The sequence below is a fragment of the Centrocercus urophasianus genome, unplaced genomic scaffold (assembly GCF_019232065.1).
Source record: "Centrocercus urophasianus isolate 14NV4802_14NV808 unplaced genomic scaffold, USGS_Curo_1.0 seq_40, whole genome shotgun sequence".
In the NCBI taxonomy this organism is placed as follows: Eukaryota; Metazoa; Chordata; class Aves; order Galliformes; family Phasianidae; genus Centrocercus; species Centrocercus urophasianus.
Window position 1 is genome coordinate 5131886 of NW_024884978.1, and position 20447 is coordinate 5152332.

The 20447-nt window shown below is 47.8% G+C and overlaps 3 protein-coding genes and 2 non-coding genes across 6 annotated transcripts; 2 read left to right on the forward strand and 3 right to left on the reverse strand.

The window, feature by feature from the left end:
* Positions 1–773: 773 nt before the first annotated feature.
* Positions 774–846, reverse strand: TRNAR-CCU. Its single transcript has one exon. It is a non-coding gene; the product is annotated as a tRNA-Arg (tRNA).
* A 302-nt stretch (positions 847–1148) lies between these two features.
* TRNAR-UCG lies at positions 1149–1221 on the reverse strand. The gene has a single exon. It is a non-coding gene; the product is annotated as a tRNA-Arg (tRNA).
* A 419-nt stretch (positions 1222–1640) lies between these two features.
* Positions 1641–6357, forward strand: LOC122167909 (5-hydroxytryptamine receptor 3A-like). Its single transcript, XM_042832808.1, has 10 exons — positions 1641–1754; positions 2756–2810; positions 2986–3143; positions 3463–3507; positions 3603–3712; positions 4238–4404; positions 4829–4989; positions 5171–5381; positions 5600–5719; positions 5879–6357. Exons 1-10 carry the CDS (start codon positions 1641–1643, stop codon positions 6082–6084), a joined length of 1347 nt encoding a protein of 448 aa, XP_042688742.1. The 3' UTR covers positions 6085–6357.
* Positions 6358–7041: 684 nt separating this feature from the next.
* On the reverse strand, positions 7042–9772 carry ATP5PD (ATP synthase peripheral stalk subunit d). 2 transcript variants are annotated; one of them, XM_042833010.1, is made up of 6 exons: positions 9687–9772; positions 9371–9501; positions 8640–8736; positions 7774–7845; positions 7380–7442; positions 7042–7246 (listed from the first exon to the last, which is right to left on the reverse strand). In XM_042833010.1, the coding sequence occupies exons 2-6, from the start codon at positions 9490–9492 to the stop codon at positions 7115–7117; spliced, it is 486 nt and encodes a 161-aa protein (XP_042688944.1). In that variant the 5' UTR covers positions 9493–9501; positions 9687–9772; the 3' UTR covers positions 7042–7114. The 2 variants fall into 2 exon arrangements, with proteins under 2 accessions (XP_042688944.1, XP_042688943.1); XM_042833009.1 differs by having other exon boundaries at positions 9604–9689.
* Positions 9773–9871: 99 nt separating this feature from the next.
* Positions 9872–16959, forward strand: KCTD2 (potassium channel tetramerization domain containing 2). The gene is made up of 6 exons (XM_042833091.1): positions 9872–10162; positions 11288–11396; positions 11802–11893; positions 12548–12643; positions 12879–13004; positions 13564–16959. The coding sequence occupies exons 1-6, from the start codon at positions 9872–9874 to the stop codon at positions 13591–13593; spliced, it is 744 nt and encodes a 247-aa protein (XP_042689025.1). The 3' UTR covers positions 13594–16959.
* The last annotated feature ends 3488 nt before the right edge of the window (positions 16960–20447 follow it).

Consider the following 20447-nt stretch of genomic DNA (forward strand, 5'->3'; position numbering starts at 1 on the left):
GTGATATCACCCTGACCACAACTGCCTTTTACAGTCCATTAACTGTAGGAAAAAAGACTCTCGAGCAGCTTTTAAATGCAACGAAACGGAGAGGCATCGTCCTACAAGCATTTATGTGCAGGGCTGTGGTCCCAGGGCACCGCGGCTCAACAGAGTGCCCTCACTGAGCAGCTCCGCACAGAGATGTGGTTTCTGGCGGAGGAGTGAAACCTCCTTCCCATCAGTGCTGGCCCTGTCCTGCTCTGGGAAGCGTGCTGGACAGATGTGTCCATCATCTGCTGATGGCGGCGGGGCCCGAAGGCGCGGCACAGAGCCGTGCCGGGGACTGGGAAAGGCTGTGCCCCGGAGGGCGGTGGGCACGGCAGGGCGGCCGGAGCTGAGGGAGCGCTGGGACTCCGCTGAGAGAGGGGTGGGGGTGGGGTGGTGCAGTGAGGGGTTGGACTCAGTGGTCCTCGAGGGTTTCTCCCAACTCGGGATATTCTGAGACACTTCCATTAACGCAGCCCTCGCTGCCCCGAGTCCCACCGTTCCTTCCCTTCCGCAAACCCTGCAGACGGTGCTCACCGATGCATCGGTGTTGCATAGTTCTGTTACTCTGATTGAGCTCAGTCCTTAATTCTCCCATTGCATTCAGATCCTTAATTAATTTCCTGTCCCACGGGGGTGCGAAATTCCTTCTCACCGTACCCTCCCACAACGCGCCGTCTGTATCAGCACGCACTGACACGGGGAGAAAGCAATGAAAAAAATAATCGAGAAAAGGGTGGTTTGCTCACCCCAGATGGGACTCGAACCCACAATCCCTGGCTTAGGAGGCCAGTGCCTTATCCATTAGGCCACTGGGGCTGCGCGGGATGCGCGCTCCCGCTCGTGGGAACGGCCCCAAACGCAGCGGAGTTCGGACTGCGCCCGCGGGGAGACGGAACGGACACGGGACGGACGGACACGGGGACACGGGGACACGCGCGGCTCCCGGCCGCGCAGCAGGATAACCCCGCAGGCGTCGAAAAGAAAAAGGGAAAAGAAAAAGGGAAAGTCCCGGCGGAGCAGGTCTTACAGGAGGGAACCAAACCCGGGCACGCGTGCTCCTTCCCCTTCTCTGGGCGGGTGGGAAGAGGGAGCGCCTGGAAAAGTAGGAGCACCCTATGCGACCACGAAGGGACTCGAACCCTCAATCTTCTGATCCGAAGTCAGACGCCTTATCCATTAGGCCACGCGGTCACGGCTCTGCAGCCCCCCCAGCTGTCCGCCCGCTGCCTTCCGGCAGCCGCTGGGCGCGAATCGGCCGCCGGGAGCGCGGGGGCCGCGGTGGGATGAACGGGACGAGCGCCTGGGGATGGGGCGCTCGTACATCACACAGCCGTACCGTCAGTCAAACGTGGGCCTCGGGGTCCGCTTCGGCTCCCGTCACCTTGCGAGTGCCGCATGGGTCTGCGCGTCCATCCGTCTCCCTCCGCTCTGGGCTACTCTTCCTTCTGCCATAGTCGCAGTGCAGGGGCTGCCAGCCGGGTTCTGGTCTCTAAGGAGAAGCCCTGTGCTCAGAGGGCACTGCTCTCAGACGTCGGTATGTGCAGAGCAGCACGAGGCCAGGAAGGATCCATAGGTCACGCCTTGCGAGCTGGGGAAGGTCTGGGAGTCCCATGACGAAGAGTGGTGGAGGAGACTGGGCAAACCAAGAGCAGAGGAACCCAGAAAAAGCAAATGAGACAAAGCTGTTTTCACTGCACAGGGGACTGAAGCCCAGGCACCCCAAGGTGAGCTGCAGGAGGAGAGATGTGCAGTGGAGCCCAGGGCCATGCTGCTGCAGCAGGATGCTAGATACCAAAAGCTGACAAGCAGCAGAACAGATTCGGTCCCAACCCGCTCCCACCTCACAGCTGCTGGGAGGCCTAGGGCACTTCTGGAGGGCATCACCTCCAGCACTGCTCCTGTCCCAGTGATGCTGCCCACATCAGTTCCAGCACCAACACGTGGCTCACCCCAACCCTTTCTGTTTGGTTCAAGCCCTACTGTATGGCCCATATTTTCCCTCCTCCTGTCCCACACAACTGGAGGTGCTCAGGTACCATCTGCAACATCCCAGGGAAATGGGATTTTCCAAGAACACAATAAGTGGGGCTGTTCCCCTACACTCAAAGTGTCACTCAGTGCACCTGAAGGCATCATTGGAGCTACAGCAGGAACACAGGCAGAGAGGAGGATGGCCGAAGGAAGGGCAGAGGGAGAGATAAAGTAAACAATCTCTGAGACTTTAATCTTAACAGTGAGGAGTTGGAGCAGCACCTCAGGAGGACAGAGTGTCAACTAGCAGGCAGAAACAACCTCAGTGATTCCACAAAGTGCTCAGCACTTAGGGAACAGGGACAGCAGCCTCTCTGCCCCCCAGAGCTAATTTTCCTATTCTGTTTTAGTGGTGTTGCATTGGTCCTGCAAATGAGACAAGATTTGCTGTTGAGTGGCTCTGGCTCCCAGCCTTTCCTTTATGGATATGAGCCCTTTCTTCTCTTTCCCTCAAATTGTTGGATTTAATGCTCTTCTTTTTCCTTTACCACAACTAAAGACCACTCCCAAGAGCCCACTGAGTGCGTCAATCCATTAGCAAAGTCTTCCTTCCAATGCAAATACAGAGTCTAGCTCCTGTTTACAAAACACCAATCCCTCATTAGTACATATCAAATCAACTTCTGCATAACAAATGACGTGTTTTGGAACCGCTGGTAAGGTACCCGGTACCATCTGCCTCTTTATTTGGAAGCAGGAGAAGATGCAGCGAGCGTTTATAGCTCTGCTCACACTTTCTCTTGGGACAGGTAAGTTCAAGAGAACTGGAAAAGCTTTGAGGAGCTCTGCTCTCATCTGTGCAAGAAGGGATCGATGATGTTTTCCGTACCTACACCCCATACCCTTCATTTCATACATGTCTCTTTCACAGGTTGAGATCTCTCCTGATCCTTTTCTAATTGAAGTGTATATTTTTGCCATTAGGAGCTGCTCCCAGGTATATCTGCACCTACTATGATGTCATTGAGTACCTGAACATCTCCTCTCACAGCAAGCTGCACACGCACATACTGCCAAAGACTCACTGGAAGGAGCCTATGGAAGTGATGATGGATTTTATGCTGATAGCAATTCTGTCTGTGGTAAGGATGCACAAATGTTGACAAGTCTTTATAACAGAAATCTGTGCCATTGTTAGATTGAGATCTGATCTTTCTGCAAGGCAGGACTGGGCCAGCAAGACCTGGGTGTTCCAGCTTCTTCCACTTCAGCTTTTTGCTGCTTGAAAACATTTTTTTTTGTTAAGGCTTGGAGGACTTTTGAACAACTCAGCCTGTCCTCCCAAGCTCAGTTTCCACAGTCTGTGCCATCCATGGCAGAAGCAGTGGCGGAGAGCCCCAGAGCTCTGCACGGGGTACAGCTAAGAAAATCAATTAAATACCTTCCATTTTGTTTCCCTAGGCTGAAAAGCTCCAGACCGTCACTTTTTATTTCGTGTTGAGCTTGGTAGGTTCCGTAAGACCATTTCTCTCCTGTGCCACCCAGCAACATGGCTGGGTCCGAGCCCAGCACTCACCTTTCCCCTTTACCTCCTTACCCAGGAGTGGACAAACACTTTTGCCACCTGGGACCCACGGGATTTCTGTAACATTTCTAAAATTGTTCTGCCCATGGATTCATTCTGGTCACCCCCAATCTTCATTTTGGAAAGGTAGGCTCTCATTTTATTTTTATCCACCAGCTTAAGAAAAATACTGTGGATGCAAACCGTTTGGTAATATTGCAGGAAATGGGATAAACTCAGTTACTAGCTATTCCTATAAACTAAACATAACCAAGAATCTCATATCTTACATTAATGGGAAAGAGCTTATATAAAGCACTTTGTGGGTGAGTAATTTTGTAGCATCTCCTGAAATGCAACATATAGGCTCTGTTAATCCTGAAGAAGCAGCTGGGGGGACAAGCAATGTGGTGGGATGAAAGTCACCCTTGGCAGTGTTGGGCATGGGCCCCCCAGCTCTTTGGCTGCAGGGGGAAAGGATGGGAGTCAGCATGCAGAGACAGCACTGAGCCCCTTCCCCACAAAGCCCACACATCCCTTTCCACTGCATTCCATGTCTGCGTGGCTGCACGGACCCATCCGAAAGGGACACTTACGGCCCCAGCTTCTGTGTGGCTGAGGATCATTGCAGCATCCTGCAGGTCTGTCACTCTTCGGTTTTGTTTCCTCCAGAGTGAACGAACAGAAGTCCAACTTGGAGTACATTGTCGTCACACACAACGGCACCTTCAACGCCAGCCTTCCCTTCCAGGTCACACTAACGTGCAGTTTGATGATCCTCAAGTTCCCCTTCGACACCCAGACATGCAACATGAGCATTGCTTCATTTCTCTACCCAGGTAAGTGGCAAGCTAAGTTTTAGCACAAACAAGCTAAATGTGCAATAGGAACAGCTGAGATGGGCCCTAGCTGACTCCTGGGTTCCCTTATCAGCACCACTTGCTGTTAGGGGAGTGCTGTTTAGTTAGAGGGAATATAAGCTCAGAGTTGTGATGTGTTGGCGTCTCTCCCAGCAACACATCTCCAAGCATCTGAGATGTTTGGGTAGTCACCCCTGGAATTGGTCTTCACAAGCCAAACGACAGCCTTGCTGTGACAAGCCTGATATTTGCTTACATCTGATTTTTGCTTTCCTCATGTGTATGCCTTGGTTGTATCCAACACAACCATGTGTATGCAACCTTGGTTGGAAGGGAAAGGAAGAGGAAATAACTGACCTCTGATAGAAACCTCAATTCTGCTCTCCTGTCCTCTTACAAACAGTAACAGACCTTTCCTTGAAAGTGAAACGGACACCAGCTGAGATGCTGGTAAACAGCCAGAGCTTCTTCCTAACTGATGGAGAATGGAAGTTCACCAACCTGAGCATCAATGAGTACATTGAAGAAATGGACGATGGAGAATTTCCTGTGATCACCTATATGGTACTGATGTTTATGTTATGTTTATGTTATGGTACCTATATGGTACCATTTTGTTTTGTGTTAATATTAAAAAAAAAAAAAAAAAAAAGTATGAAGCAAGGTAGCTTTCCACATTAGGGAGTAAGCATCCACTCAAGAGTGTGTTATCTCTTACTCAAATTTTGTCCATCTTCTTCAACAGATTTCCATGAAGAGACGACCCACTCTGTATATTCTGAACCTCATCCTCCCGACGTGCGCCCTGTATCTGCTTGACATGGCTGTGCTGTTTGGACCCAGCTCTCTCGAGGAGAAAATCAGTTTCCAGATTTCCATCATTCTTGGCAGCTCCATGTTAGCTGTGATTCTCAACAATATGCTTCCAACTTCCTCCAACGAACCGCCCATAATAGGTACTCATCTTTATTGATGGCATCCTGCATATTACTCAGGTAACAACTCTAAGAAAATCGCTGGGCATTCGCGGGCACATTCATGAGCAACGACATCATGAAAAGTTACCCTTCACCAGCTGGCTGCAGACAGCAATTTCCTTTCTCAGGGAGATTACAGATTCAACAGAATCGTGCCTGTTATCAAATGCCTTATTTGCTTTCCTGTTGTTTTGCAGTGCTCTTTTTCTTAGGCACCTTCCTGCTGATGATCATGGCTGTGCTGGACACCTTCTTCCTGTTGCACCATCAGCACAAATCCCTACGCTTGGGCAAAGCTTTCGGAACAGTCCAACAAGGTAAAGCAACCCAAAAATTCTGAAACAAGCAGGCTGGGTTGCCTGCACCTTACCTGCAGGTTCGAGTCAAGGTGGGTTTCCTCCGGGTGAGAAGTGCTCCAGTCAGTGCCCCTGGCAGCCACCCACCGCCTGCCCCATCCCAGTGTTTGTTGTTTGCAGGTGTGCACACCGAGCCACCAATGACAAACCAGGCCATGAAACATCCTACCAAGAAGACCCAGGAAAAAGTGCAGCAAACCAAGCCCTGCTGGAAAACAGCGGAACAGGACCCGGTTCTGATAGTTCTGGAGAAGGTGCTTCTCTACAGCCATTTCTTCTTGTCACTCTTTTTTTTTGCTGTTATCTCTATAAAATGGAGCAGTTAGGGACCAGCTCTGTGTGATGCTCTCTCAGTCTTTCTCCATTTTATTTCTTCCAAGCCCTCTGCTGTATTTTCTTTTACTGCTCAATTCAAACCAGTTGTTTCAGCTGCCTAAATTAGAAAAAACAAAAAAACCAAACCACAACCAGAGCATAAAGTCCGCATGGTGTGTGCATTGTACTCTAGTTCTGTAAACATACATATACTCTGAAAGTGCTCCGTGGGCTAACAAAGTGATTAGATAAAGCTATAATGGAACTCGAAGAGAATACCTTAATTCTATCCAATAATAATTCTTACAGCTCAGAAAAAGGGACCTAAAGCCCTTTTTCATTTATGGAGATGTTTTCATTTTGAGGAGAGACATTTAAGAATTCCTACTCAGATAATTAAATAAATCAACCAAAGTACGAAGCCTTTGTTCTATTGTTTCTGTGATTTTCAGTGAGATCTGCAACATACAGAAATCCAGACTGGTAGGATCACCAGGATTATGGGGGAGCAACGCTTGGGATGTTCAAAATATCATACTTCTGAACTTCTGTATCTCACCTAATTCCTTAAACTCCTATTGCAACTGCACCTAAACCAACACAGCCAACCTGGAAAGCAGCCCCAGCACACTGCCTCTAAAACCTCTGAGACAGACATCACCCTGCAGATCACTACTAAACATAACTTATTTTGTGGCGCTGGAGTGCAAGTCTATCTCCTAAGCAACAATTCATCTGCAAAGGCAGAACCACATTCCCTGTACTACGTGGTTACAAAGGTAAAATTACAGAAGTTGTGTGAGGACTCAATGTTAGTATCAGATCTAGCTCAGATCTTAGTACTCGCCGTAAAACCAGCTCACCAGTAAGAGACAAAATCCATGAAAACCACCCTCTTTGTGCATTGCTGCGTGGTTCCATATTTCTCAAAACCTTGCAACCTCACAGCTAAAGATCTAAGCCACAGACAGGAGGGAAAACACTTTTATTTAAGAGATAATTCATTCTGACAGTCATCAGATAAACTGTTTCCAAGCCGGTTTACAGATCAGCAATGGGTCTGTGTGGCCAGTATGGATACTTCTCCCTGTCCAGTCTGGTTTCAGGAAAAGCTTCATGCAAGTCTTCATAAGTCATCTGTTCAAATGGAATCATGCTTCTGAGCTTCTGAAGCTTGAAGTGAGAGCAGAGACAAATATGTTACAAGTCACTCATCAGCAAGAAAGAGCAAAGCACACACAGGAAAGAAAAAGAATGTGCCAAGCAGGGTTAAAGAGAATATTCACAAAGCAACATCCATACTTACTTGCTGCTCATACTCAGCAATACGAGCTTTGGAAGCTTTCACATACTCCACAATGTTCTTGGTCTGTAAGAAAAAAGAGGGCATGGCGAACATAGTTATAATAAAGATGTCAATCTAGAGTGAACCTGCAACACCACCTTCAAAGCTCATGTTACAATTCTCTGTCATTACACAAGCACACAAAATCTTGAACAAAATCCAAGCCCTTCCCAAAGCAAAAAATCTTTTGCTTAGCCAAAAGCCAGAGACATGCAAAGAAAGACCAGAGAGCCATACTCTCAGGCTGCTCTGCCTGTGCAGACGCCAGTACAGAACACACCTTCCCTCTCACCCCTTCCCATCTTCACAGGACTCAGAGACAAGTCTGGCATCCAGGAACAGTTCAAACACTTACAGCTTCCTGCTCTTGGGCATCAATTTTGGCAGTTTGTGTATCCACTGGTTCAGGGACCTTCAGTGCACTGAACTGGAAAGCAAAGAAAAATTTGAAACAGTTTGATTTACATAACCCTGCGTGTGAAAGGTGGTTCTCTCTAGCAGCAGGGGAGTGTTCCTTCCACTCTTCCTATGACACAACATGCTCACAAACGCATAGCTTAATGAGCTTTTAAAAAATGATCTCTGCATCTTGATTGCACATTTCTCAAGCTGCACCACTCACCTGTATGCTCAAAGTGAGCTATTACATATTGCACATCATCACCAGGACACGTTGTACTATGCATACTCATCACAGCATTGCACACAGCAAAGCACAGCACCACGAGGAAGTCTAACACCAAAGACGTATCCTATCATGGACAGATTTTCCTCAGAGTTTCCACATCTATCTTTTGGTTATTTTGGTCTTATAGCAGCCAATTTCCATGCTGCCAGTGACATCATGTGACCTTCAGCAAATGCTTGGCTCATTCTTTTTCGGTTCATTTCTAAATGGGATGACAACCCCACAGGCATCAAAGTTGGCTTTGCACATTTCTTAGTCTGCAGACCTGCACTTATCATTTTCTACTATTCAGTAAATTAAAGAAATACACCAAATGTTTGTTTCAGGAGAGGCACTACTCAAATTCGCTCCTACAGACAAAAGAACTTACTGAGTTTTCTTTCTTTCAGGTGAGTGACTGATCTGCAGGACATAAAACAAAGGAAGCTACTAGCCAAAACTGAAAACACCTTCATTCTGGTGCTTTCCACTAAAAGATATTCCCTGCTTAAGCCTCCATAGAGTAACAATGTTCAGCTGACAAAGACACCGACCTTCTTCTGAAACTCATCCACCATGCCAGCTTTAGCAACAGCAGTCTTGTAGTGAGCCCAATCAATGGCAGGGGGTTTCTCAGGCAGTGCAGCCAACCTAAGGAGAGGAAGGACAGCGGTCACCACCAGTGCCAGTACAAACCTGACGCTATCACTTGCTCCCTCCTACTTTCAAGAGAGTTAACAGACCCTGCTGAGTTGAACAGAAAATATCTACTTATTAATAACTAGTGATGAACCAATTCTGTAAACTCCCTTACCCCTGAAACAGATTTTTCCCTATGGACAAATTCAACCCGCAGCCCCTCCCACTTCATGCTGCTGCACAGCATCTCTAAGAGACAGCTTTATAAGAAACCACAGGCAGCTTTCACACGTTAGAGGCAAGAAGCGATGCTAACTGTAATAGCAAGCATGCATCAAGCAGGAGATGTCAAAGCACCTAGAAGAACCATTGTTTGTATAGCATTTAACAGAGCAACGAGGTTTTCAAAGCATTTCATTTTTCTTAAATCCACCAAAGCGAAGCGCTTTCACAGAACTAGTTTTTTTCACATCGCAGCCGCAGTTTAACTCTGCGGAGGATTAATCAAAGAAGATTCACTACAAGAAACCGCTACCGCCTGCCCTGAAGGCGACTGCCGTGCCGTCTCTCGGATCACCGTGGGAAACTACAACACGAGACAGCGGCCAGAAGCGCGGATCCGCGAGAGGCTGCAGGCGGCACTCACCGGGCGGACAGCGCGTCGCTGCGGGTCTTCAGGGCGTTGAACATGGCGCGCTGGTTGGCGGGCACCCTCTCGGCGAAGGCCGCCCAGTCAATGGCCTTGATGGCAGATCTGCGGGCCGCCATGACGCTGAGCTGCCGCGAGAGGAGAGCGGGTCACGGCAGGCAGAGCCCGGAACCGGCGCCCCCCGGAGTCCACGGAACTCGGGACTCCTTCTAGACCCCCACGCCGCCTACCAGGGGTCGATGGATGGAAGCCAGCCAGCCTCCCGCTCGCCTCGCCTCGCCTCCCCTTTCCTCTCCTCCGCTCACCCGCTCACCTTCACCGACCGCTACCGCAGTCCTCTGGCGCTGCCGAGCGACGCACCGGAAGTCCTGCCCCGTCGGCCAGTCAGAGCACAGCGCTAGCGGAAATGCGTCATGCAGCTCCGCGCACGGAAATGCTTGGTGCGCCGGAAGCGGCGGCAGCGGGGATGGCGGCGTGGGGGCGCTGAGGGCGGCCGCCATGGCGGAACTGGCAGCGGCGGAAGGGCCGCCGCGGGGCCGCACACCCAGTCCGGGCCCCGGGGGAGTGCCGGGACCGCCCAGCCCTCGCTCGGCCGCGCCGGGGTTCTCCGGCGCTATGCTGAGCCCGAGTCCCGCCGGTGCGGCCCGGCCGCCCTCCGCCTCCAAATGGGTGCGGCTGAACGTGGGCGGAACGTACTTCGTGAGCACCCGACAGACGCTGTGCCGGGAGCCCAAGTCCTTCTTGTGCCGCCTCTGCTGCCAGGACGGGCCCGAGCTCGGCTCCGACAAGGTGAGGCCCGGACCTCCTGCTCCCACCGGGCCCGGCCAGGGTCTACGGAGTCCCGGCACCACCCCGAGTCGTGCGTCCGTTGCTGCAGCCCCCGCCGCCTCCTCGTTCCTCCGGAGCGCCCCAGCGCCCTTCTGCTGCTACTGCACGCAGCAGGGAGAGAAACTTCCCCAGAAACAGAGATTTAAATGATGCGCCGCCCCCAGGATGTGTGTGGTTTTTCGTTGTATTTACTTCTGCTCTTAGAAAAGATCCCAGTTCAAGAGCTTTACTGGACATAAAGCTCTGCAGTCGCTGTAGGTTGTTAACATACAGGTTTTACAAACAGTTATTATTACTGCAGGGTTTCTATAGTGTCTGTACAACATTTTATATCTGCTTAAGTAGAAGTTAAATCCATGTTATGGCCATAGTAATGGTTACCCGTCTCAGCAAAGATAGGAGATGACATTTTGGAAGACCGCAGCATTTCATTGCCTTGGAGCAGGCTGCCTAGCAGGACCTGCATTGCTTTAAAGTGATATAAGGAAATGGCATGAAAAACAGCCACGCAGGCTTTATCAGCCCTTCCATGCTGCTTCAGGAAATGCTTTTAATTGTGGATTGCTGGTAAGGTGATGACATTGTATGCCCAGCTGCTGGAGACTGTTCAGAGACAGGACTGGTGCACTGCAATGGGCATTTCCAGTAATTCAAAGAAAGGGGGGGGGGGGGGGAATGTACTTTGAATTATCACATGCTGTTAATCAGAACTGGAAATCCAAATGTTCTTCCAAGTTTCTTATTTAAACTAGCATGGAAAACCAATTTAGGCAGAACATGACTGCCAGCTTTTGTATTTTGTTATTGCAGTGAAGCAAAACTGCTAAGCCCTGCTCGTCTCTTCACTTATGTGAGCTTGTTTGTGGAAGTACTGACTGGGAGACATCCGCCAGCGTTATGAGCTGCAGCATTTACAGCTGAGTTCAGATACTGAGAAAAATGCTGGCTGAAGCATAGAGTCACAGATACGCTTTTCACAGGCAAAGGAATCCAGATTCTCAAAGAAAAGCTGTTCAGTGTATAATTTAAAAATGAAATGCCATGCCATTTAACTGTGCCTGCTTCATTTCTGTGCACGCTCAACAGGATGAGACAGGAGCGTATCTCATCGATAGAGATCCCACGTATTTTGGTCCAATACTGAACTACCTCCGACATGGGAAGCTCATCATAAACAAGGAGCTCGCAGAAGAAGGTATGAGAAACACAGAAGAACTGCAAGCACTGTTTTATAGCACTTTTCAAACAGCATCTCTTCTCCCCGAACAGACAGCAGTTCTGAACAAGCAAGGAGCCTTGGTGACCTTCCCCTGAGCGAGGCTGCATGAATGATATTAGAGATTGTACCACGGGGTTTCTTAATCATAGGGAAAGGGGAATAATCTTTCTTAAATGTTCTGTTAACCACAAAGGGAGGCAGCTTGTTTTCTTCCAGTCTAGGAGCGTGAGGTCAGAGGCGCAGTCCGTTTAGCACCCAGGGCTTTTCTTACACGTGGGAAAGATTTGGAGTCAGTAGCAGGTATTGCACTCTTGTAGCTGAACTGTCTTTGTTCTGCTCTTTATAAAGTAACAGATTGCCTGCTTTTGATTCCTTCCTTAGGGGTACTGGAAGAAGCTGAGTTTTACAACATTGCGTCGCTTGTGCGGCTGGTGAAGGAGCGGATACGGGATAATGAGAACAGAACCTCTCAAGTAATGCACATGGGTTTTGCATACTGAAGTCAGTCATTTTCTGTAGCACGGTAGGAGGATGTAGCTATAGGTGCTTCCGGTAGAAGTTCTTTGGTTTGTCTCTAACAGTGACAATCAGTGTTTTTAGTTAAACCAAACCACAGCTGGGATAGATGATCCATTGTGGTTTCACAAGTACAGGCTACTAAGTCATCTTACTAATACTGCGGGGAAAGACAATGAACATTTAAAAGTGCTACAGACAAAGATAGGGAAACGAAACAGACTGTTTTGGGAGGTAAGGAGTAGTTCAACTCTTCCTTCTCTGAACTACGTTCTGCCCTTTATATCAGTCTCTGCTGCTGAACTGATATCCAAATCCCAGTGTGTTTGATTTAAAAAACAGTAAATGGCTTTAAAAGACAACAAAGTATTGCTTTCACTGGCACATAAGCACCTGGAAGGATTTTAAAAAGCATGCTAACTCCTTGTAGCAGTTTTAGAATCAACTGGATAGTCACGAGAATGAGACCTCAGGAAGCCCATATGGTTGAAACTTCCTCAAACAGCAAGCAGACAGAGCAGGAGGCCCTGTAAAAGGCTAATTAGTTTCCTAGCTTGATACTAGTACAACAGTTGCTAAACTCCTGCTCATTTTTATTCTCCATTCTTTAGGGACCTGTGAAGCATGTATACAGAGTCCTTCAGTGCCAAGAGGAAGAGCTCACACAGATGGTGTCCACCATGTCTGATGGGTGGAAATTTGAACAGGTACTAGTAAAAAATGTACAAATGTGTCCGGTGCTTCTGTAAATACTTGCCTTACAAACACACTTTGGGAAAGACTGTGACACTGGAATATGGGAAGGGATGTGACCTGTTGGCACTTCAGGTCAGAACAGGTCTCTCTGAACAGTTGTAGCAGAAAAGGCAATTGCAGGAATAAAGCAGAAGTCAAGATTTACCAATAGAGTCATCCTTACCTTGGCTGTCTTCTGTCACACAGCTAATCAGCATTGGATCTTCATATAACTATGGAAATGAAGACCAGGCAGAATTCCTCTGTGTTGTGTCTAGGGAACTCAACAATTCTACCAATGGCATTGTCAAAGAGCCCAGCGAGAAGGCAAAGGTGAGGCATCTCCTCAAATGCGTTGTCTTGAATTCCCTTATGCAAAGAAAAAAAATACATCTTACATCAGGAGATCCACAATTTGCAGTATACCTACACACATATACATATATTTTTTTTCTGTATACTAGCTTTCATATTTTCTCCTGTGTGCATGACCTTCCCTCTCTTAAAAGATTTTCTGGTTTACCATGCATTCAAATCAAGGGGGGAAAAAAAAGAGGAAAGACTTGGAAAAAAAGAGGATTTTGTGACTGAAGGATACTGTGGGAAGAAGACTGACATTGTTTTTCTCCTTCAGTCCATGCATTTTCCCCAGGACAGCAACAAAAGATGACATTTTTAACTCCTGGCAGGCAGCTAAAGCATTTCTAGAGAAGAGACTCTGTTTTAACCAGCCTGTCATTCGGTACAGTGGCACAGAAGCCAACAGGCTACTCTCTCATTCCTTCTCTTGTTAGACTACCTTTCCTTCCTCTACAAAAGCCAAAGATTTGGATCATGAACTTTGGCTTCTAAACTTGTCTGAGTTATTTATAGAGGCTCTCTTCTTTTTCAGATTCTTCAAGAGCGAGGATCTCGGATGTAATTCAAGTGTCCACTCCTCTAGAACTCCCAGATGTCAAAAGGGCAATCTAGTTGGACAGAGCATGTCTCCACAATGCAAACTTGCCCCTGTACAGTAACCAAGCTAATGCAAAGCAAAGCCAAGCCAAGCCTGTCCTACCAGTTATGAGTAATTCTAGTCCTAACCAAAGGCTTTCCTTCTGTTCTGGAGAACAAGAAAGGACAAAACTCTTCCAGGTGGATTTCAGTCCGTTCCACAAGTATTTGTTTTATTTTTTGGCCAGTGCTGTACTGAATTTTTCCAACAACAGCTGTGCTGGATTCCCAGTTGGATTCTTTGCAAAGGTTGCTTTAGGTCCACACAGCCTTGTGGTCAGTCCTACCTTACACAGGCTGCCATGGGTGGAAAGGTCTGTTTGACCTGTGCCTATGTCTACAACCATCAGAACAGTGCAGAGATCTTGCAGTGCTCCCTCCTGACAGCCAGTCCCCCACAGATCAGAACAGGGCTTTAAAAGAAGGAACAAAGAAGCTACTTGTAAGAAACAATTTTTTTCATTCTTGCTTTGTATTTGTTCCTTGTACAATTCCTAGGAGCTGAGCTTCGCTAATAAGGGGAGCGGAGTTACACGTGCATCTAACACAGGTCTTGCTGTTAGCACTATCATATATGGGCTCCTGGCGTTTTCCAAAGCCCATTTCTTCTCATGCATGCAAACAGACCTGTGTTCACCTAGAACAGTGTCAGAGTAATGGTTCTGTCCTGTATACCTCTCTGTTGAAGAATAATGGTGACATCTTCCCCGTCGACACCTTGCCATGACCATATGTCTTAGCCTGGTGCAAAATCACAAGATTAGGGACTTGTTCCAGCCAAGTTCAGCTTTGCCTTGTATCCAGCAGCATGGGCTCTGTCACCTGCCTTTTCACCAAGGGAGGACTGTGGGCAGAACTTCTTTTGTACTGTAGCAAGCAGGTAGGTTTGATTTTACCTGCGGGACTCGTTACAGAGGAGATCCGCTATTTACATACAGCGATTTAACTGCATCTTCCCTCGTGTCCCCAACCTTTAAAGAGATCAGCTCAAATTACACAGGGGCATCAAGAGCTGGGGGTGTGGGGGGTGTGAAAAATTGCCAAACTGTTGTAATATATTTTGTCCAATGTGTCAACTTCTGTGACTTTTTTTGAATGCCTTGGATAGATGTGCAAAATGTTCGTTTGTGCCTCTCTTGAACTCTAATCTTAGCCAAATTGCAGTCACTGTTTCCTCTATGTTAAGCTGTGCCATCCCTAACCAAGGGCATGTCCCTCCTAGTCTGGTAAATGAAATTTCTTAGGAATTTGCTGCTGTGCGTTTTTCTCCTTTCATCCCTGCTTTGTTCTTGTAGCCCATGTGTCCTGGCACTTAGTTTTTCTTGAGTCAAATCCCAAACTAATGCTACATGCAGAGCTTCAGAGATGTTGGAATTTGCAGACATGGATGAGCACAGAGCAGATGATTCTCAATAAGGTATCAGAAATTCCTCCCCTGGTTTGAGGAGTTTGGTTCTTTTATGGAAAAATTCAGCTACCTGTGGTCTCCTTATGGTATTGAGATGGAAATAGGAAGGTCACCTGTTTTATCACTTACTGCTGGCAGGGCCTAAGGATAGCAAAATGTTACCAAAGGTCTGACAGCCAGTTCAGTAAACAAGGCGTACAGCAAAGGCACAGAGCAACACAGCTGCACTTGGCCTCTTGGTACATGCTCATGCCTGTCCTTTTCCATCCTTTGCCAATGTTCCATGCTTTCACTGGAGGCTTTGCCTCGTTCACAAGAATTGCCAGTCAGTTATCCATGCCAGCTCAGTCCTGGTAACAATAGACCATGCCAAATGTCTTTGAATTCACATTCTGTCAGTTACAGGCTGTTGAAACACAGCTGGCTTGCCATTGTGCTGAAGAACCCAGCTCTCCTCCTTCCCTCCATCTTCCCCATTTATAATGTAGTGAGATGGTATTGGTGTGATTAGACCATACAGCTTGGCTGGGCCTAAATAACACTGTGGTATTATAGATATCTCTCCTCTGCCAGTATCTTGTAGTCTCAGTCATTGTGCTCTCAGCTGAGAAATCAAGAAGAATCATCGTAATGCAAGTTAACAGCCTGAAAAGCCCTCTAATTCTCATATTCATTTATGTTCTCTGCCTTCCTTGGAGGAGGGAGTTTCTGGAAACTGGAAGGAAATACCAGACTGAAGGTGACAGGGACTGGGTGAGCTGCATCTGTCACATCAGCGCCAGCTGAACACCTCAAACTCACAGCAACACTGATGAGCTCTCCTGAAGGGAGACATTCTGGCCAGTACAGTTCAACCAGGTAAAAGCAATACCTTGTTCCAAAATGCCATATATGGTGAAGCCCACGAGAGATTGCCTCATGCAAAAGCGATAGCATCACTCCCTACTGAGCCACAGAGAGCAAAAAAAAAAAAACTACCACGAAAAAAACCACCATTATCAGCTGAGCAGAGCTGCTGTTTAACTCATCCATGTGAAAGACCATCAAGGCTGCACCTTGGATCTCCCCTCCACACTGCTCTCTGCAGCAAGGGCTTGTCAGTGTATTCGAGTCTCCTTGGCTTCGGTTGCACAGGCCTTGAGTTCGACAGAGTTGACATACAAAACCAGTCTGTTCCTGAATAGCCCTTATTGTTGGATGATACTTAGGACAAGGCACAAAGACCATGCAGATACAATCGCAGGGGAGGATTTCTTCTCCCCTGATAGCGCTAATGACCTGTACCCCAGACCAAGGGCCACTCAGCATGATGCCAGCTGCATCTCTATTTGCTCAGCATAGGGCGTTTCCTTCTGTTACTTTTCACTCACTCACAATTATATCAAGACTAACAATGAAGATGAAATTTGCCCCATTGACTCTAAGGTAGTATGCTGTGAGAAGGGGGAGAGCTACTGGATATCCAAGAGTGTTTGTACCTCTTGGGAGAGTTCACCTCAAAGCATTAGTCCTGGGAATGGAAAGTGTGACGTTTGGGTTTTGGTTTTTTATAGGTTTTTCCAGTGGCCTGGTTGTTCTATTATGGCAAGACTGGAAATAACCTTTTACAGTGTCTTTGTTTCTGCATATTTTTAAATAGATTTTCTCAGGGGTGACTGAATGGGCTGAGGCAGAGGGAGTAGTGAGATGGAGCAGACCCCAGCCCGGTAGCTGGGTTGTGGGCTCCTCCTTTGCCTGCAAATCCAGAGGTTTTGTACAGTTTGTCACCTGTCAGTGCCCTTTGCTACTGTTTCTCTTTGTTTATTAAATGTGTTTGAATAACAGTTGAGATGCTGCAATTAATTTGTTTTTCCAATAAAGATTCTGAAATGGGTTTGAAGCATATGAAGAGTGTCTGCAGCCTGTGCTTTCTCTGCATCCATTTGCAGCCTTTCCAACACAGATTTTACACTTTAAGTACCTGCATGTGGTTCTCATTCATTTGTGGTGGCTCACCAAGAGGAAAAGTCTACTTAGATTTTGCAGTCCTTCTTGGTAACTTTCAGAGAAGGAAGGCAAATCTAAGCATTTTTCTGATTTTCTTACACATAAGAGAATCTGAGCTACATCTATTTTTTACCATTTCCACCGACAAATAAGAATGCTAATACAAGCACCAAGTACGAGTAGTTTAAGGATGGGTTCTTTGGGCCAATTTTCATTTGCTAGCCACCTGTTTGGTTCAGCATGTGCAGCAGAAACATCTGGCATTTCCAACAGCATCGCCCCTCCCTGTACTACAAAGCCCCCCAAACAGCTGGAGAAGCTCAAACAGTTCTCCACTTTCCCACTGAAGGAAAAGGCGCAGCGATTCTTGCTTCACCAAGACAAATGCAGCACAAATAAACTGCCATTTCTAAAGAGCTTCCCAGGTGTTCTGAGCAGACAACTGTCAGCTGAGATTTCTCTGGGCATGCAGCGTTGGCTCTGAAACCTTGGGGGAGTATTTAAAATAGGCGATCTGTTACCTCCACCCTGAATGCCACAGCATTCCTCATGTTTGTGGTGTTAGCAGACCTGGAGATAAGTTGAGATTTAGTTCTTTTCCTGTTTATGGAACACTGCAGCTCATAAACGTGTGAAACAGAGGTGTCGTATGATTGGCAAACAGCGGGAGGCAAAGAGACAACATGTTGTCAAGATTTGGTGACGCCAGAATTTAGATAACAGCAATGATTCAGGCCTGACACAGGGAGGGGAAAGGAGGAGGAGGAAAGATGAGTAAACAGTGGGGAAACTTGGATGAACTTAGTCTTACTTTGAACCAGAATTTGCTGCTGCCCACTGCAGCTGCTCTGAGGCTGAGCTGTAAAGCAGCTGAGCAGGGAGGGCTGGCACATCCCCAAACAGGGTTTGGCCCCACAGCTGTGCAAGATGAGACACTCACCACATGGTGTCGTGCAAGGGGAGCATATGGGCATGGCAGCTGAAAGCAGAAATCACAGCTGATCCAACCACAGCTGAGCCACTCCAGTTGGTTCAGGACACCTACAAACCTTCATGGCCCACCCCTGTATCTCCATGCCAGACAGGACTGCAGCTTAGTTGAGGCATCTGTCAGCATCTAAATTTGTGGCCTAGGGCTCCAGAGGAGAGTGGAAACCACAGCTGCATTTCTCCTCTCTGCAAGTCCAAGAGATGACAGAGCTCTGCCCACAGCCATGAGTTCATCTCAGCGCCCACACGCTGTCTTGGTTTTCACATAACTGTGTGGCTCAGCCCACTGTTCACGCTCTCCTGCACCCTGGGCAAAGTCACATCTATTTCCAGATTGAAGGCTCATAAATATTTGTAACCCAGATTGCTGACTTGTTTGGGAAATAAGCACCTTAGTCACATTCTTCCACCTAGATCTGGTTTTGAAATGGTCACTGAAGATTTAACCCAAATTTTATCCCAGCAAATGACCCCTGCAATACTTGATTCCTCCAGGGCTGGAGAAAGATATTGGTTTCTCCAAATCACAGCAAAGAAAAGTGCAATCCCCTCCCAATCACCTCCAGGCACCAGGATAGCACCAATCTGCTGTGTGTGTGACCAGAGAGTCAGGCTCTAAATGAGAAAAGCAGTCAAATGGGTCTCTTTAGAGCTGGGAAACACCTAATGAACAGCCACCCCCATCCTAACACTGCTAATAGTTTTCTTAAATTTGAATACAAGGGAACATATGGGAAGTAAGAACGGTTTGGTTGTATTTGCTAAACCAAGGGCTTTTACCCATAAAACTAAGGGTGGAAATCACATTTTGCAGTTTCTGCCCCCGCGTCCAGAAACACAACCCTAAGCACAGAGTGACCTGCATTTCCCAGCAGGGTGAAGAATTCCAGTCCCTTTCCCAGGAATCACAATGGCAAACACTGCAATGCTTCTGGGTGTGGGCAGGAGGAGCAGGACCTGACAGGGACGACAACAACAAAGCATCTGCCAAAAGCAGCATGGCCAAAGCTTCATCCTTGCTAGCTGGAGCCTGAAAACCTTCTGGCTCTCTCAAAATCATGACCCATCAATCCTGGCCGTTCACCCTCAAACTCTTATCCATCTTAACAGAATACTTCATCATAATGAGAAACTATTAACAGAAAAAGAGACAAAAATGACTAGCAATGAAGGTTCAAATCATCCCTACGCTGCAGCTGAGGCAAAAAGGAAAGGTGCTGGACCTGAGCTACACATAACCCAACATAAAGGAAAATAGGGACAGTGTTGGGAGGACTGCAGCATACTAGGGCAAGAGGCATCCCTAAAAGAGAGCAACGCCTATTTACCATCATCCCAGAACAGGGCTGTTTCCCTGTCTGCAGCCTCTGCACAGCTAACAGCAGTGGGATTTACACCTCATCCAAGCAGTCAGCCATTAACTCCCCATTAATAAGAGCGAGAGCCAAGGTGGCCAAGCACATCTTTCTCAGACTGGGCTCTGAAGCCATCCTTCTGTTCACCAAACATCCTCAGTGCATGCAGGACAGCCACAGGCTGCATGGGGAGGAACACAGCAGTCAGGAGGGCAAGGGCCAGTATGCAGGAGAACCACATGCAGTCACCCACCAGAGCAAGCTGTATCTTGCCAAATTCTTCCAAGCCAACAGAAGCTGTCAGCACCTGCACCACTGACATCACTCACTTCAATTCCCATTTCCCATCTCCAAGCCAAAGTCTTCAGTACTGGGTGAGAGTTATTTTTGGCCACCCAAAACCAATATCCCACCTGGTACTCCACCTGTGTCTTGGTAATTGATGAGCTCAGGGCAGTCAGGCAGAGCTGAGAGCAAGCCAAGAAAATAGGGACAGTACTGGGACATCTGCCCGAAGGCTGTACTAGGCAAGGAGCCAGGCTTAAATGCAACTGGGAATCAAAATAGGTGGGGAGAATGTGGGGGAGGGGAGGGGAGTGGAGGGGAGTCGAGTCAGATGAGGCTGCTCAGCCTAATTAGAAACTTATTGGTGCCAGCAAGGCTCTGATACCCTTTGCAGGGGGAGAAGGTGGGAGCAATGCTGTGACCTTGAGAAAGTCACCTGGCACAAAACAAAGGATGAAAATGAACTTAAAAAGTCACTTACAGAGCTGTTTACCAAGAGAAGTGCTTGGCCTTCCTACCCCCAACAGACACAGAGTGACCCCCCCCCCAGATTTTACCGCCTGGCTCTGTTTATAGTAAACATCTTGCCTCTGTGCACACAGCCTATTTTACATTCATAAACACATGCCCAGCTCACACCAGGCTGAGGTGGGGCAGCAGGAGGATGCTGCATGCCATGAAGCAGGGTGCAGAGTTAGTGTACTGTGAACTAGAGAACATTTCTTCCTGCTGCCCTCCCTGTTCCCAACCATAGGT